Source organism: Symphalangus syndactylus, chromosome 20, assembly GCF_028878055.3.
Source record: "Symphalangus syndactylus isolate Jambi chromosome 20, NHGRI_mSymSyn1-v2.1_pri, whole genome shotgun sequence".
NCBI lineage: Eukaryota > Metazoa > Chordata > Mammalia > Primates > Hylobatidae > Symphalangus > Symphalangus syndactylus.
In genome coordinates, this window is record NC_072442.2 from 15,603,538 (window position 1) to 15,621,741 (window position 18,204).

Consider the following 18,204-nt stretch of genomic DNA (forward strand, 5'->3'; position numbering starts at 1 on the left):
GTTAAAGCCCTGAAGCAAGGCTGTAACTGCAGTGGAAATGCAAATAGATCCTGCTGAGGTGCAGTTGTCAGGCACAAACACATCACTTCCACTGAGCTGGGTGCTGAGTTTGGCCCTTAGAGGATATTCCAGGTGAAGGTACTCTCATAGCAACCCTGCCCTTGCTTTTCATACTCCTAACTGACCTCAGTCACCTGCTGGGGAAGGAGCTTTGCCCCAGTTTTGTTTACCCAACTATGCCAGAAACTCATGTGCCAAAGCTGAATCTGACACTTTTCTGTACTCTCCCAGTCTCCAGGATACACAATTCATTGAGTTGAATCGACTTTTTTTTTTTTTTTTTTTTTTTTTTTTTGAGACAGAGTCTCGCTCTGTCGCCCGGGCTGGAGGCTTGTAATCCCAGCACTTTGGGAGGCCGAGGTGGGCGGATCACGAGGTCAGGAGATTGAATCGACTTTTTAAAAAGTATCAGACAGGAGGAAAGATTATTTTATTCATGTCAGTGACATGAAGGAACATGCTCCAGCCAAAAAGAACTACTATAGATATTATTTTGGTGTCATAACACATAATAACAACTCAGTTCTATTTTATTAGATCCTTGGGTTCAACTTGGCTTTCCAGGCAGTATTACTTACACTGTAAGGTTTCTCAACAGCCACCAATGTGTCAGAACTTGCTTGAAAGGCTTCACTAGGCTCTGGTTGCTCCTTTTGTCTGGGAGATGGGTGCCTGATACCTAATGATTGTAACACAATCAGGGCCAAAGTCATTCAGTGATATTCAGACAACATGGAAGAGGATAAAGTTGGCATGAGAGAAGAGATGTATACATATTCTGCCAAGAGTGGCCATGTCCCATACGTTAGGTTCAGTCCAGAGAGTAGAGACTGTTAGTTTAGCCTGACCCCAAAATGCAGCCCTGGATCATCTGCCCACCCATTTGAGAGTGATGCTTGACAAGAAACAGATTCTAAATACAAATAATACCCAAGCCAATAGATTTTCTGCCTAAGACAAATGACAAGTTCAGATGTATCTTTCTTTAACTTATAAACAACTGTGAAACAATATCCCATGCCCTGATTGTAAGCAAATTATCAACGGAAAATATATGGCCTTCATTTTTTTTAACCTGTAAATCTATAAACTGATGACAATAAATGTCATGTGTCTCTAGGTTCCTCCAGCATAGACTCTCTGGAAAAACTTAATGCCAGCTTAGAATACATTCTAAATAAATTCTGGGAGAATTTATTTCCAGCTTAGAATACAATGCAGAGACATGGGCAGTAGGCAGTGGTGGCCTACCTCTATCCCCAGGTAAAGAAGGCTCGATTCCTCGCCAAAATCAGGGTCAGTACGTGATTATTTTACTTCCTTTGGACAAAGGGGCCTGTTTCAGTAATATAAAAACTGATCAGTGTCTGGATCTGTTTGCCTGTGGGAAATGCAATGAGATATAGGGCTTTACTGCCTTCCCCTGGAATTCAAGGTTTCCAGAAAAATAGGAAAGGAGAGAGGACCAAACCAAAAAAAAATATGCTAGAAGGTTTACTTTTTTGAGAGTTGATAACTTTTTTTTACTTTTATTTTTATTTTGAGACAAGGTCTCACTGTCACCCAAGCTGGAGTGCAGTAGCATGGTCACAGCTCACTGCAACCTCCACCTATCAGGTCCAAGTGATCCTCCCACCTCAGCCTCCTGGGTACCTGGAACTAGAGGCATGTGTCACCACGCCCAGCTAATGTTTTGTATTTTTTTTTTTTTTTTTTTCTGTAGAGACCAGGTTTCATCATGTTGACCTGGCTGGTCTCGAATTCCTGGGCTCAGGCGATCCGCTTGCCTCACCTCCCAAAGCGCTGGAATTACAGGCTGAGCCACCTCGCCCGACTGATACTTGATTGAGTTCACCTATCCTGATTCCCGCAAGTGAACTTACTGATGAAGCTTCCAGTGCCATGCTGGTCACTGTCACAGTCATTGTTGCCCATCTTGTCAAACTTGCCATTTCCTCTGGGCTCATCATTTTCCCTATGATACTCAATAACTTGCTGCCAATCCGTGTTTTCCGGGCTCCTAATGGGGGGCTGCAGCAGGGCGTCAGGCTCATTTTCAGCCTCACTCTCTAAAGTCAGACTACTCTGAGGATGCCAAGGAGGTATTGTGAGCTGTCCAGTAGCTGCTTTCTTTGCCATTTCTTTCACCTCCACTGTGCACAAGAGAAAGCGCATTTAAAACATCACTGTAAACATTGGGAACACAGGTTTTCATCTAAAAGAAATACATAATACTATTATAACTCATACTGTAACAATAATTGCCTTTTTACAATTGCATCATCCTTAGCTTGCCCTGTTTGGCTTGAATGGGAGGTGAGGGGAGAACTGATGACAGAGAGAGAGAAGGGAATTTCAGTTAGTTATCCCAAACAACAGCCCTTGTTGCTGACTTCCAGGGTGAAAGGCAGCAAAAAACTTACAGATAGACCCTCTTCCTGTGAAGTTTTAACAGGAAAAATGACATCTAAAGTTCTCAGTGTGTAATAATAGAAAGGATTCTATTTGAGTTTGTCTAGTCTTTCCAGACTACATATTTTTGGAGTGCATACATATATGCATGTTTTCATTTCAAATGTTGTAGAACACTTCTGCTAATGTCACTTACGACTAGTATTAAAAATAGACATTATATCCTTTAAGCCTATAAAACTGATACAAAGAATAATGCCCAGAGGATATGATAGTGACACTGCATACTCTCCACTTTTATCATATTATAAATATCTACGTAGTCCCTCAAATAATGTCATTTTATTCAACATTGTTTCATTGTAACTCTGATGAGAAAAGAAAAAAAACCATCAATTCCCAGCTGGAGCCACTGTCTGTGTGGCACTTGCATATTCTCCCGATATCTGCATGGGTTTTTTCCAGGTAGTCCGGTTTCCTCCCACATCCCAAAGATGTGCACGTTAGGTGAACTAGTGTGTCGAAGTTGCCCCAGTCTGTGTGAGTGGGAGTGTGTGAGTACACTCTGAAATGGAAAGGTGTCTGTCTCGGGCTGGCTTCCTCCTTGTACCCTGAGTTGCCAGGATAGGTTCCGGCCACCTGTGACCCTGAACTAGAATAAACAGGTAATTACTTATCTTACTTGTTTTTATTAATCTCTCTTAAATGTGTACATAGCTCACATTTATTTCAATGTTTAATATTAGAAGTGTTTTGGTCTTTATTTATAAGTATGGTGATGTATTTGTGGCCAGAAATATGCTATAGGAACTTAACTCTTGTTTACATCAAGTAGCCCATGTAAAATTGGTTTTGTTATACATCGTTTTGCTTAAAGTCATTGTCGTTTCCTATTAACAGTATTAAGTGGGGACTTATTGTATTGTGTACTGTTTTATTACATTTCTTATACAATATACATTTATATAATAGAAATATTTCCTAAAAAGTCTAGAAATTTAAAAAAAAAGCATTTCCCTTCTGAAGTCTGTAGTCAGAAGGGCCCTGCTTTTAAAATGAAATATAATAAAAGAAAAAAATTCAGGACATTGCTATGGTTCTAAATGTGCAACATAGGTTGTGTACTTAGAAATATCAACCACATTAGAAATATACTTTAAATTTCATTTTGTCTAATAAAACCCATGACTTTATACTCACTTTTCCATTTTAAGTGTACTTTTCCATCATCTTTATTTCTGGACTCTGCATTATAGATTTCAGAAGAAACAGGTTCCACACTCATCCTGAATTGCACGGGTTTTTTGCAGGTAGGGGGAGTGGGGTGGACACAAACACATCAGTTTGCTCAAGTTCTTGACAGAACCGAAAGCCCACCAGCCCATCCAGAGGACCTGTTCCCTATTCCCTGAGCCATTCCTAGAGTTGCACTGACCCCTTTGCACCAGCAGAGGGTGCCAGAACCCGCCCCCACTTCCGCCCCACCACCAGTTTCCAGCCCACAAGGATCCTTACCTGGTAGAGTCCCAGTGACAGCTGGGTGACGCAGAAGGTCCCTGCCGGTGGCTTGACAGAGTGAAGAGTGCACTATTAAACTGTGTGGCTTTGGCTTGGGCAGTGGACTCTCTAGGTCTTCCCTGGCTAAGAAATGAAAGGACTGAGCTCTAAGATCTCTAAGAGTATTTTTAGTTTCTAAGTTTAGATTTCATGATTATAAAAGTGCTCTTGGGAGATTTTCAGAGGTAGAAGAAACCCACAGTTGAAGCGCAGTTTCACAAGACACAATCCCTGGGCTGCTGCAGAGCCTCCCCTGCAAATGCCACAAATCACAGGTGATGGTTCAGGTGAGGGTTCTGCTCCTGCCTGTCCATCAGAATTCTCTGGTAACAGGCCCACCTTCATATCAGTGACAGCACAATAACATTTGTAGTTGTGGAGACACAGTCTCAGTCGGTCGCCCAGGAGTGCAATGGTGCAACCTTGGCTCACTGCAACCTCCACCTCCTGGGTTCAAGCAATTCTCATGCCTCAGCTTCCCAAGTAGCCGGGATTACACATGCACGCCACCATGCCCGGCTAATTTTTGTACTTTTAGTAGAAAATTATGTTGCTCAGGCTGGTCTTGAACTCCTTATCTCAAGTAATCCACCCACCTCAGCCTCCCAAAGTGCTAGGATTACAGGTGTGAACCACCATGCCTGGCCTAACATTTGTAAAAAGTCTTAAGGCATCAGAGATCCTGAAGAACATTTAGAGACCTTCAATCTAGTCCCACTGAATTCTAGACCCTGACCTACCACTAAGTTACTATCTGACTTTGGCAAACATCAATCTCTCTAGGCCAAGACTTCCTCATTTGCAACGTAAGGGCGTCTTTTTTTCCTCTAAATATCCCATAACTAGCCAGGATGGTGGCTTAGGTCTGCAGTCTCAGCTACTTGGGAGGCTAAGGCAGGAGGATTACTTGAGCCCAGGAGGTCAAGGCCAGCTTGTACAACATAGTGAAACCCTGTCTCCAGAAAAAAAATAAACAAATAAAGTTTATAAATATCTCATGAACATGTACATTTTATCATCTATTCAATTAACTTTTCAAAAGTGCATGAACTGGCTGGGCGTGGTAGCTCACACCTGTAATCCCAGCACTTTGGGATGCCAGGGCAGGCGGAGGCCAGGAGTTGAGGTAAGCCTGGCCAACATGGTGAAAACTCTATACTAAAAAAACAAAAAATTAGCTGGGCATGGTGGTGCATGCCTGTAATACCAACTACTCAGGTGGCTGAGGCATGAGAATTGCTTGAAGCCGGGAGACGGAGGTTGCAGTGAGCTGAGATCACACCACTGCACTCCAGCCTGGGTGACAGAGCGAGACTCTATTTCCAAAGAAAAAAAAGTGTAGGCTGGGTGCAGTGGTTCACGCCTATAATCCCAGCACTTGGGGAGACCAGGGCAGGTGAACCACGAAGTCAGGAGTTCAAGACCAGCCTGGCCAACATGGTGAAACCCCGTCTCTCCTAAAAATACAAAAAATTAGCTGGGCATGGTGGCAGGCGCCTGTAATCCCAGCTGCTTGGGAGGCTGAGGCAGGAGAATCTCTTGAACCCAGGAGGCGGAGGTTGCAGTGAGCCAAGATCAGGCCACTGTGCTCCAGCTTAGGCAACAGTGCAAGACTCCGTCTCAAAAAAAAAAAAGAAAAAAAAGTGTGTGCTCTGTGGCACAGATATGAATTCCCTGTTATCTAGAATGCCCTATTCTCCAGCTGGACCAGAAAGCAGAGAGACTGCTGAGTCAGAGAGGGTAGATATGATCAGCTTCCTTTTTAAAAAATAAAATTTTTTTGGAGACAGGGTCTGACTCTGTCACTAGGCTGGAGTACAGTGGCACAATCACAGATTACTGCAGGCTCAACTTCCCAGGCTCCAGCGATCCTCCCACCTCAGCCTCCCAAGTAGCTGGGACCACAGGCACCTGCCACCACAGCCAGCTAGTTTTTGTATTTTTGGTAGGGATGAAGTCACACAATGTTTGTTGCCCAGGGTGGTCTCAAACTCCCAGACTTCAAGCGACCCTCACACACTGGCCCCATAAAGTGAACTGAGATTGGCCGGGCGTGGTGGCTCACGCCTATAATCCCAGCACTTTGGGAGGCCGTGGCGGGCAGATCACAAGGTCAAGAGATGGAGACCATCCTGGACAACATGGTGAAATCTCGTCTCTACTAAAAATACAAAAATTAGCCGGGCGTGGTGGTGCACGCCTGTAATCCCAGCTACTCAGGAGGCTGAGACAGGAGAATCGCTTGAACCAGGGAGGCGGAGGTTGCAGTGAGCGGAGTTTGTGCCACTGCACTCCAGCCTGGCGACATAGCAAGACTCTGTGTCAAAAAAAAAAAAAAAAAAACCATGAACTGAGATTGCACCACTGCAAGGAAGCCTGGGCAACAGAGCAAGACCCTGTCTTAAAAAGGGGGGTAAAAAGGAATCCTTAAAATCTTCAAACCCTTTGACCTGCTTCTGAGAATCTATCCTGAGGAAATAATCCAAAATGCAAAAACAAAGCATTATTTACAAGTAACTGTGTCCCTATTCATAATAGAATAAAGAATGAAGCAACCTAAAATTCAACAATAAGTGAAATCCAACTATTTTTGTTGTTGTTGTTGTTGTTTGAGACAGGGTCTTATTCTGTCGCCCAAACTGGAATGCAGTGGCATAATCATGGCACTGCAGCCTTGACCTCCCCAGGAGCAGGTGATCCTCCCACCTCAGCCTCCCAAGTAGGAGAGGGTGTGGGTCTATAGCCGCACACCACCATGCCTGGCTAATTTTTTGTAGAGATGGTGTTTTGCCATGTGTCCCAGGGTAGTCTCCAATTCCTGGGCTCAAGTGATCTGCCTGTCTTGGCTTCCCAAAGTGCTGGGATTACAGGTGAGAGTCACCTTGCCCAGCCCAACAATTTCAAAATAAGTTTACAAGGGTTTTTTTTTTTTTTAATAACATAGAGTAATGTTTACATTCTAATGTAAAGTGAAAAATCAGGATATAAAATTGCTTACACATATCATAATTGTCACTTTTTTTTTTTAAGCACACAAAAATCTAGAGGAACAGGTAGAAAAATGTTAAACTTTTCTTTGGTCTGTTTTTTGTACTTCTGAGGGAAGAGGGTGCCGAGCAGGGGAGGCCACAACAACTATGGGTTTTTCTTTGTCATCTAATGGCTATGTCATCCCATTTGCTTCTATCAGTGGTGTGAGTGCCAAACACTCTGATGCCAGCTAGGTAGTTCTTCATTATTCCCTTCATAGGAATAAAATCCACCGATCTAAAATGTCTGGCCGGGCGCGGTGGCTCACGCCTATAATCCCAACACTTTGGGAGGCCAAGATGGGTAGATCACCTGAGGTCGGGAGTTTGAGACCAGCCTGACCAACATGGAGAAACTGCGTCTCTACTAAAAAATACAAAGTTAGCCGGGTGTGGTGGTGCATGTCTGTAATCCCAGCTACTTGGGAGGATGAGGCAGGAGAATCGCTTGAACCCGGGAGGCAGAGGTTGCAGTGAGCCGATATTGCGCCATTGCACTCCAGCCTGGGGAACAAGAGAGAAACTCCATTTCAAAAATATAAAAAATAAATAAATAAAATGTCTGGACATTTTCCTTCATTCTCCCTTAATGTACATATTTGCCAACATGAAACAAACAGCAAACTCGTCATTAGTCTCAATCACCACTAGGGGGAGGAATAAAAAGTTTTTTGTTTCCAGAACTGACTTCAAAGTTGTGGATTAGTGCTACCATCTATCCATAGGAAAAAAAAAAACAAAAACTAAAACTGATACACTAGTCTGCCTTGAAAAACATGTATTGGCTGGGTGTGGTGACTCGCACCTATAATCCCAGTACTTTGGGAGGCCGAGGTGGGTGGATCACCTGAGGTCAGGAGTTCAAGACCAGCCTGGCCAACATGGTGAAACCCCACCTCTACTAAAAATACAAAAAATTAGCTGGGCATGGTGGTGGGCACCTGTAATCCCAGCTACTCAGGAGGCTGAGACAGGAGGATCGCTTGAACCTGGGAGGCGGAGGTTGCAGTGAGCCAAGATCACGCCACTGCACTCTATCTAGCCTGGGCAACAAGAGTGAAACTCCATCTCAAAAAAAAAAAAAAAGAAAGAAAAAACAATTTAGTGCCCTTTTATTAATTCCCTTACTTATAATACCTAACTAAATTTAAACCAAAAAATTTTTTAATAAATTTTTTAAAAATTAAAAAAAATTCCCACACACCAAATAAATTTGTTTTACTTAAGTTCGTTCTTTGTTTATTTACTTTTTTTTTTTTTGAGTCAGAATCTCACTCTGTTGCCAAGTCTGGAGTGCAGTGGTGCCCTAGCTCACTGCAACTTCTGCCTCCTGGGTTCAAGCAATTTTTTTTTTTTTTTTTTGAGACGGAGTCTTGCTCTGTCACCCAGGCTGGAGTGCAGTGGTGTGATCTCCTCTCACTGCAAGCTCCGCTTCCCGGGTTCACGCCATTTTCCTGCCTCAGCCTCCCGAGTAACTGGGACTATAGGCGCCCGCCACCATGCCCGGCTAATTTTTTGTATTTTTAGTAGAGATGAGGTTTCACCATATTAGCCAGGATGGTCTCGATCTCCTGACCTCGTGATCTGCCTGCCTCAGCCTCCCAAAGCACTGAGATTACAGGTGTGAGCCACCGCGCCCAGCTGTTCAAGCTATTACTGAGCTTCCACCTCCCAAGTAGCTGGGATTACTGGTGCCCGCCGCCACGCCCGGCTAATTTATGTATTTTTAGTAGAGACGGGGTTTCACCATGTTGGCCAGGCTGCTCTCAAACTCCTGACCTCAAGTGATCTGCCCACCTTGGCCTCCCAAAGTGCTAGGATTACAGGCGTGACCCACCACACTCGGCCTGTTTTACTTAAGTTCTTTAAAACTCAGCATGTGTGTATGTGTGAATATATGTATGTATGTATACATGTGCACGAATATATGTGTAAATGCATATATATGCATGAATACATATATACATACGTGTTCATGAATACATATGCATGAATACATATATACATACGTGTGCATGAATACATATACATATATGTATGGATATATTATATATACATATATGTGTATTAATATATTATATATACATATATGCGTATGAATATATATACAAACATACACACACTCTTCTTCCAGTAATTTGTGCTAAAGTCAATTCATTTCATTCATCTGGCTGGAAATCACACACCCCAAGGTGATAGTGACATTGTTCAACTCTCTCTGGAGTCAGTGACACTTACTTTAAACAACCTTGGTTTCCAATTAGTTTCGTTTCTGGAGCACTGGTAAATGCAATACCTGGTGTTTGTTTTTATAAGAAAAACTATCTGGGCAGTTGTGGAAAGGCAAGATGCTTTGCTTCTAACAACTGATGAGTTCTGTCTGATTAACCTGCCAGCCACTTGGACTTTGATGTCTCCTCAAGTTCTCATGACACTGCTCTTCCTACTCACTCAGTGGGAGAACCTGCCAGTCTGCATTGCTCTTCTTCATCACTCACAGTCCTTTTGTCACTAGACATAAGAAGATCACTGAGTGGCCTCAGAGACACACAGAAGTCTAAAGCATAATGACATTAAGAACAACAAAATGTTGACCCACCTACTGGTATTTTGGATCCTGCTTCTTTCCAAACTGTCCTTGGCTCCTTGAGTGCACTGAAATTGTTCATCTGTGTTCTGTTTTCCAGGGTCACAAAGAGTCGGCAGCTTAAAAAGCAATAAACATGTTTCAGGGCTTTGATGAGAGAATTCCCATTCTCTTCACTGTCACACTATTTTCAAAGCCATTCTTGCTAAATGTATAGAAATAACCAGACCTACCAGGATTTCCCTTTGCATGTTTCCCATCTGCTAACCCATCTCTTATCTGGAGGTTTTTTTTTTGTTTTGTTTTTTTGTTTTGTTTTTGAGACGGAGTCTGGCTCTGTCGCCAGGCTGGAGTGCAGTGGCAAGATCCTGGCTCACTGCAACCTCCTCCTCTCGGGTTCAAGAGATTCTCCTGCCTCAGCCTCCCAAGTAGCTGGGACTACAGGAGCACGCCACCACACCCAGCTAATTTTTGTATTATTAGTAGAGACAGGGTTTCACCATGTTGGCCAGGATGGTCTCGTTATCTTGACTTTGTGATCCACCCACCTCAGCCTCCCAAAGTGCTGGGATTACAGGCGTGAGCCACTGTGCCCAGCTTATCTGGAGGTCTTTACCCAGAAATGTTGGTCTCCAGGAACCTAGCCCAGACAGGATACAAGTGGAGAATAATCAGACAAGATAGAAATGAAAAAAAAATCCACCTTCCTGAGCATTTCCCCCCTCCTATATGAACATGAAGACAGCAGATCTTTGTGGCAGGAGTTAAGGCCCTTGGGTTCTAGTCTAAGTGTTATTCAGACTAACCTAAGAGAATCTTTTTCTTTTTTTTTTTTTTGAGACAGGGCCTCACTCTGTTGCCCAGACTGGAGTGCAGTAGCCTGGTCTCGGCTCACTGCAACCTCTGCTTCCCAGGCTCAAGGGATTCTCGTGACTCAGCCTCCTGAGTAGCTGGGATTACAGGTGCGTGCCACTACCACTCGGCTAACTTTTGTATTTCTAGTACAGACGGGGTTTCACCATGTTGGCCAGGCTCGTCATGAACCCCTGACCTCAAATGATCCACCCTCCTCGACCTCCCAAAGTGCAGGGATTACAGGTGTGAGACAGCGCACCCTGACACTAAGAGAATCTTGTACTTATCCATAAAATACGACCTTGTACTTATCCATAAAATAACAACGATAATACCTACCACTGGGGATGCTATGAAAATAAAACAGAATACAATAAAGGTTACAATACTTAGGAAATAGCAAAAGTAAAACAAATGAAAGTCTATGCTCTTTATTCAAGAGACTATTAGCTCTACTTATCCCAATTTTAACATAATTTTAACAAACTTAGTTAATTATATTTCCTAGCCTACAGCAAATTAAAGCAACAAATACAGAGTTTGAGATGGGAGCAAGATGTGTAAAAGTGAGAAGGAGGCACAAAAAATTACTACATGCTCCCTGAAGTATAAGATCCAGAGGCCTTTGTATGGGCAAACACTCCTTAGCAGAAGCTTAAGACAGCCCTATATCATGATGCTTCACTGTAACAGGTGTTCAGAAAAATACCACTGTCAACAAGAAAAGGTTAGAATATGTTTAGAATATAATCAAAATAGATATTTAGAATATCATGAAGTTTGTAACATTTTCATTCAATATAATTAAAATTTTAAGAACTAAGAAATTAAAGAAATAAACTTCAATTATCTGAAAAATGCATTTAGATGGAGATGGCTTTTTCCCTGATGCTAGAAAAAGAGGGTGACATTTTTAAGGAAAAAATAAATATAGTATCATTGTTTTATATCCTGTGTACTAGTAGATGGTTTCCAGCAGTGGCCACCATCAATTCCCTCCCGTCCACCCTGCCACGCCTCCTATAAGGAGCTAGAGTCTATTTCCCCACCCAGTGAATCTGGGCTGGCCTCGTGACTTTCTTTGATCAACAGAAAGCAGCGAACGTGATACAATCCTAGGGTCAGGACTAACTTTTAAGAGGTCTGGTAGTTTTAGCTTTCACTTGCAAAGTCAGCTGCCATGCTGTAGAGAAGCTTGGGTGAGACTGTTTATTGAATGACAAGTCAAGTGCAAAGAGAGGCCACCTGGAGGAGCTCAAGGTACCAGACATGTAAGTAGAGGCTTTTTGGACCTTCTTGCCCAGTCCAACCTCCAGCTGACTGTAAACAAGTGAGCGATGCTAGCCAATGGCCATGTGGAACAGAAGATCCACTCAGGTGAACCTGTCAAATTCCTGACCCACAGAATTGTGAGAAATAAAAAACTATTGTTATTTTAAGCCATTAGGTTTTGGGCTTTGTTGTTGTTGTTATGCAGCAATAGATAACAAAATATAATACATAAAAAAGTTATTTCAGGCCGGGCACGGTGGCTCACACCTGTAATCCCAACACTTTGGGAGGCCAAGGCGGGTGGATCACAAGGTCAGGAGTTTGAGACCAGCCTGGCCAATATGGTAAAACCCCATCTCTACTAAAAATACAAAAATTAGCCGGGCATGGTGGTGCACACCTGTAGTCCCAGCTACTCGGGGGGCTGAGGCAGAAGAATTGCTTGAACCCAGGAGGCGGAGGTTGCAGTGAGCTGAGATGGTGCCACTGCACTCCAGCCTGGGTGACAGAGCAAGATTCTGTCTTAAAAAAAAAAAAAAAAAAGTGATTTCTAACAGTTTCCTAGCAAACTCTAATTTTCTATGGAAACAGAAATATTAGGATATAAGTAAATTCTTTGTGCCTTTTTTGTTTGTTTTTGAGATAGGGTCTCACTCTGTTGCCTGTGCTAGAATGCTGTCACATGATTTCAGCTCACTGTAATCTCAACTTCCTGAGCTCAGGTGATCCTCCCACCTCAGCCTCCCAAGTAGCTGGGACTACAGGCACATGCCACCATGCCCATGCCCAGCTAATTTTGATATCTTTTGTAGAAACAGGGTTTCGCTATGTTGCCCAGGCTGGTCTCGAACTCCTGGGCTCAAGCGATTAACCTGCCTTGGCCTCCCAAAGTGCTGGGATTACAGGTATAAACCACTGGACCTGGCTGTGTCTTCTTTTTATATAAAAACAAATGACAGCTGGGCATGGTGGCTCTTGCCTATAATCCCAACACTTTGGGAGGCCAAGGCAGGTGGATGGCTTGAGCTCGAGATTGAGAGCAGCCTGGGCAACATAGTGAAACCCCATGTCTATGGGAAAAAAAAAAAAAGATAAAGAAATAAATACTGGCCAGGCGTGCTGAGACCCCCATCTCTACAATTCACAAAATTAGCCGGGTGTGCTAGTACAGCCTGGAGTCCCAGCCTATAGTTCCACCTACTCAGGGGTCTGTGGCGGGAGGATCACTTGAGTCCAGAAGATTGAGGCTGCAGTGAGTCATGATAGTGCCACTTCACTCCAGCAAAAATAAATGCCAATGCTTTTCCAAATGTTCTAAGTGAGGACTGAAGCCTCACTAAGATTCACTATTGTACAATGAAAGAACAACAAACCAGGAGTCAGGAGACCTGCCCTTAACCAACTTGGCCCTTGGTTGTAGCACAGAAAGTTGAGGGGTGGCAGGGAGAGCTATCTGCCCTTCATAGGCAATAAAAGGGTGATATGGCCAGGCATGGTGGCTCATGCCTGTAATCCTAGCACTTTGGGAGGCTGAGGCAGGTGGATCACCTATGGTCAGGAGTTCAAGACCATCTGGGCCAACATGGTGAAACCCTGTCTCTACTAAAAATACAAAAATTAGCCGGGCATGGTGGCACGTGACTGTAGTCCCAGCTACTTGGGAGGCTGAGGCAGGAGAATCGCTTGAACCTGGGAGGCAGAGGTTGCAGTGAGCAGAGATCGTGCCACTGTACTCTGGCCTGGGCAACACAGTGAGACCCTGTCTCAAAATAAATAAAATAAAAAATAAAAAAGAGGATAACTGTTAAGCAGAGAATTTTAAAACAGTAACAAAACCCAGTAAAAGTTGGCCTGCTTTTTATCACCATGGGCCAGCTATTCTAAATAATATCAGTAATAACATCCGCCTTCCAATGGGGCAGACCTCTCCTACCGCACCCGCATCTTGACATCGCTGGGCCTCAGGAAGTTTACATCACTGGGCTTGAGCTTCACACTCTGTAAATTGACAGGGCTAATCCATGTCTAAGGGATCTTCCAACTCTAAAATTCTAAAATTCAAGAGGCAGCCAGCTCTCTGTGAACTTGTTCAAATTCATTAATTCATTCAACCCCTCATTCCTTCACTGACCATTTATTGAGTTCCTTCTATGTACTGGTCACCATGCTAGGTGCTGGGACACAGGAGGAGTCAGATGTCGGCCCTGTCCTTAAGGAAACTCACGGAGGAGCCTCTCTGCAAGCTATACCTCTTAGCCAGCTCCCATGGTGTCTGCTCGCCTCCTCTGAGGGGTTTTCTTTGATCCACCAGGTCCCTCAGTCCCCAGCTGGTATCTGAGCTACTTATAGGCAGAGTTTGTGGCTTATTCATCACCAGAACCCAGAGTCTAGGCCAGGCGAGGTGGCTCATGCCCGTAATCCCAACACTTTGGGAGGCCGAGGTGGGCAGATCACCTGAGGTCAGGATTTCGAGACCAGTGGTAGCCAACATGAAGAAACCCCATCTCTATTAAAAATACAAAATTAGCCAGGCATGGTGGCACATGACTGTAATCCCAACTACTCAGGAGGCTGAGGCAGGAGAATCACTTGAACCCCAGAGGTGGAGGCTGTGGTGAGCCAAGTTCGCGCCATTGCACTCCAGCCTGGGCAACAAGAGCGAAACTCTGTCTCCAAAAAAAAAAAAAAGCCCAGAGTCTAGATAGCCTCTGGCTCTATAGATGTTTGTTGAATGAGTGAATGAATGAATAGCAGCTTAGAATGGAGATTAATACCTATCCAAGATACTTTATTCACTAAGTTGAGCCATGCAAAATTGCCAATACTTGACCATTTTAACTAATAAAACAGCAATTTAATATGGTTCAATTTGATACATACGAATTTACAGAGAAGGACATGGGCGGTGTGTTGGGTCTGAACAGAGAGTATCTACCTTGGAATTCCATCATGGAGGACTGATTTCCCAAAGCTAAGAGCTTGCATGAGTCGGTTGCATATATATGTCAGTCCCTCCACATAGGTTAGGGGCAATGTCAAACCCAGCCCTGGGGACCTGCTTAGGCTGCCCCTTCCTCCCACTTAGGTTACCTGATGGCTCATCTCTGACTGATCCCCAGTGTTTACTTTGGAGACTTGGGTGAAAGGTTTCCAGCCACAACCATTTCTTTTCCTGGATCTTTTGCCAAAATGTCCCCCTTGAAAGTCTCTTACCATTCTTGGAAATCTTGGTAGGGTTGGGCAGTTGCCACTGGTGTCTGGCTGCTGATCCCCTGAAAGCTGTAGGATAGGAGGAATATAGTTTAAAGATGGAGGGCCCACGGCCAGAGGTAACTTGTAGGCATTTGTAAACTCTCTTGAAGTGGTCCATAAAGACATGCGCTCTTCCTGCTCCTTCTGTTTCATCTCAACTTCGTCTAATATCTGCTCGATATTCCTCAGCCTATCATCGTTCTCGTGCATTATTGTCTGCATAATCTTTAGATCCAGCACACACTTACTGATGAGATACTCCTCAGCCCTGGACCTGTTCTTCAAATTGCTCTTGGCTTCTCTGATTGACTCGGGAAGGCTGAGTGAACTGAGTGAACCACTTTGCCAGTCCCAGTCCTCAAAAGAGTACTCTGTCTCAGCTTTTGAAGAGCTCTCATCCTCACTGCAAAAACAACACGCCTCTCTCTCCATCTTATTCAGCTCTTCTTCCATGGATTTCAGTTCATCTACCTGGTTAGGTCCATCTGCCTCCAAAGATGAAGCAGCTCCTGGAGGCTCTTCTATGTCATCTTCCAAAGTCAAGGAGCCTGAGTAGATCTCGTTGATTTCGAAACTGCAGAGGCTTGGCTGACCTGTGCTGGGGCTGCTGGCCTCTTCTGCCATAAATGGAGCAGGGCAAGGAGCATCTTGATTCTGAGTCTCCCTGGCCATCAGACATGGATCTGGGGCCTGAGGATCTAGTGTCCCCTCGGTGAATAAAGAGTGAACCCTTGGTGAATGAGGTTGACTGCCTATTGAAAAAAACAGCAAAATGCAACTCATTAAAATGAACATATTTGGCAGCTAAGCAGCCTTGGCTTGTTCAAGAAGCACAGATTGTCAAAAAAAAAAAAAAAAAAAAAAAAAGCTTTTTATTTTCCCACCCCCTTCTCAGTTGTGAAAGACTACTGGATACACTCACAAAGGGTGAGGGAGTATGTGTCACCTAGGCGAAAGCTCCTATTTTGACATGGAATGAGGCCGAAAGTGTTGTCAGGGCAGGGGTCTAGCCATGGAGGAAATATTCTAAGCTTTATTGTGTGTCCAAACACGAATAACTGTCAGGACATGCAAATTATAGGCCCCTGAATCTTGTTTTGTTTTGTTTTATAGAGATGGGGTCTTGCTATGTTGCCCGGGTTGCTCTCAAACTCCTGGCTTTAAGTGATCCTCCCGTCTCACTCTCCCAAAGTGCTGGGATTACAGGTGTGAGCCACCGTGCCCAGCTCCACTGAATCTTAAGGACCACATTCATAGCCTTCTTTTCACACAAAAGAGTTTGACTATTTCTCAGTTAAAGTTATGCTCTTGGTGAGCATCTGATAAAAGTAGCCTAGGGCCAGGAGTGGTGGTTCACGCCTGTAATCCCAACACTTTGGGAGGTCAAGGCGGGTGGATCACTTGAGGTCAGGAGTTCGAGACCAGCCTGACCAACATGGTGAAACCCCATCTCTACTAAATACAAAAAATTAGCCAGGCATGGTGGTGCATGCCTGTAGTCTCAGCTTCTTGGGAGGCTGAGGCAGGAGAATCACTTGAACCTGGGAGACAGAGGTTGCAGTAAGCCGAGATTGTGCCATTGCACTCCAGTCTGGGCAAAAAGAGTGAAACTGTCTCAAAAAAAAAAAAAAAGTAGCCTAGGTACCACCCAAGGAGCCTTACATTACGGGAGTAATGAAAAAACTTAAAAAATAATGCTAGGATTGACCACCCACCACCCCTGGTTTACAGGTGTACAGCTTGCAGAGAATGGGATGAAGCAGCCAAAGTAATGAGGTTACAGGGCCACTCTGGAGGCCTCCAGCACTGCTGAAGGAGAGTCGGAGTGAATGATCCTTTGGCTGGAATTGGAAGGCCTGGGTTCCGGTTCTATAACAAGTTCTCTGTGATCCTGAGCAGGTTACAACCTCTCTGAACTGTAGTTTTCTCATCTGTAATATGAAGGCATTAAGCCTGATGACTGCAAGGTCCTTTCCAGTTCTAAATTCTAAGGTTTTCAAATGTACTAAAATATAGTAAAACTGGTTGGGCAAAGTGGCTCATACCTGTATTCCAAGTGCTTTGGGAGGCTGAAGTGGGAGGACCACTTGAGGCCAGGAGTTCAAGACCAACCTGGGCAACATAATGAGACCTCATCTCTAAAAAAAAAAAAAAACTTTCTTAGGCCAGGTGTGGTGGCTCATGCCTGCAATCTCAGCACTTTGGGAGGACCAGGTGGGAGAACTGCTTGACTTCAGGAGTTCAAGACCAGCCTGGGCAACATCGTGAGACTTTGTCTCTACTAAAAATTTAAAAAATTAGGCTGGGCACAGTGGCTCACGCCTGCAATCCCAGCACTTTGGGAGGCCGAGGCAGGTGGATCACGAGTTCAGAAGATCGAGACCATCCGGGCCAACATGGTGAAACCCCGTCTCTACTAAAAATACAAAAAATTAGCTGGGCATGGTTGCGTGTGCCTGTAACCCCAGCTACTTGGGAGGCTGAGGCAGGAGAATTGCTTAAACCAGGGAGGCGGAGGTTGAAATGAGCCAAGATCGCGCCACTGCACTCCAGCTTGGTGACAGAGTGAGACTCCATCTCAAAAAAAAAAAAAAAAATTAAAAGAATTAGCTAGGTGTGGTAGTACACACCTGTAGTCCCAACTACTTGGGAGGCCAAGGTAGGAGGATTACTTGAGCCTGGGAGATTGAGGCTGCAGTGAGCTATGATTGCACCACTGCACTCCAACCTGAGAAACAGAGTAAAACCATGTCTCAAAAAAAAGAAAAAGAAAAAGAAAAAAAAAAACTTAAAAAAAAATTAGCAGGATATGGGGGCATGTACCTGTAGTCCTGTGTACTCGAGAGGCTTGAGCCCAGGAATTGGAGGCTGCAGTAAGGTATAATTGTGCCTCATACTCCAGTCTGGGCAACAGAGTAAGATCCTGTCTCTTAAAAAAAAATGGTAATTTTCTTCTTTAAACTATTCCAAATTCTCCATAATGAGCATTTTTATTTGCGAAACAATTAGATAAATGCTTAAGAGTAATCATGCTAGAAATAAACTCAATTATTATGACTTAGTTCTAGATCCACGTTAGGTATATATATGGAGCCCCAAAAGTTTACCTTAATAATTTTAAGGATCTTTATTTTTTCCTAAGGTATTCATCTTTTCCCAGTATAAGTTGTATCTACAGTG

The 18,204-nt window shown here is 43.9% G+C and overlaps 1 protein-coding gene across 20 annotated transcripts in view; it reads right to left on the bottom strand.

Annotated features, from left to right (window-relative positions):
• TEX14 (testis expressed 14, intercellular bridge forming factor) overlaps positions 1 to 18,204 on the bottom strand; it is a 103,354-nt gene that overhangs the window by 29,343 nt on the left and 55,807 nt on the right. For 16 of the 20 annotated variants that reach the window (XM_063628481.1, XM_063628480.1, XM_063628477.1 and 13 more), the window contains 6 exons: positions 14,986 to 15,776; positions 9,658 to 9,764; positions 3,988 to 4,113; positions 3,673 to 3,758; positions 1,944 to 2,213; positions 639 to 739 (listed from right to left, as the gene is read on the bottom strand). In XM_063628481.1, the coding sequence (XP_063484551.1) occupies positions 639 to 739; positions 1,944 to 2,213; positions 3,673 to 3,758; positions 3,988 to 4,113; positions 9,658 to 9,764; positions 14,986 to 15,776 (1,481 nt within the window). The remainder of the gene's footprint in view (positions 1 to 638; positions 740 to 1,943; positions 2,214 to 3,672; positions 3,759 to 3,987; positions 4,114 to 9,657; positions 9,765 to 14,985; positions 15,777 to 18,204) is intronic. The other 4 variants (XM_063628487.1, XM_063628484.1, XM_063628483.1 and 1 more) reach the window with 1 other exon arrangement.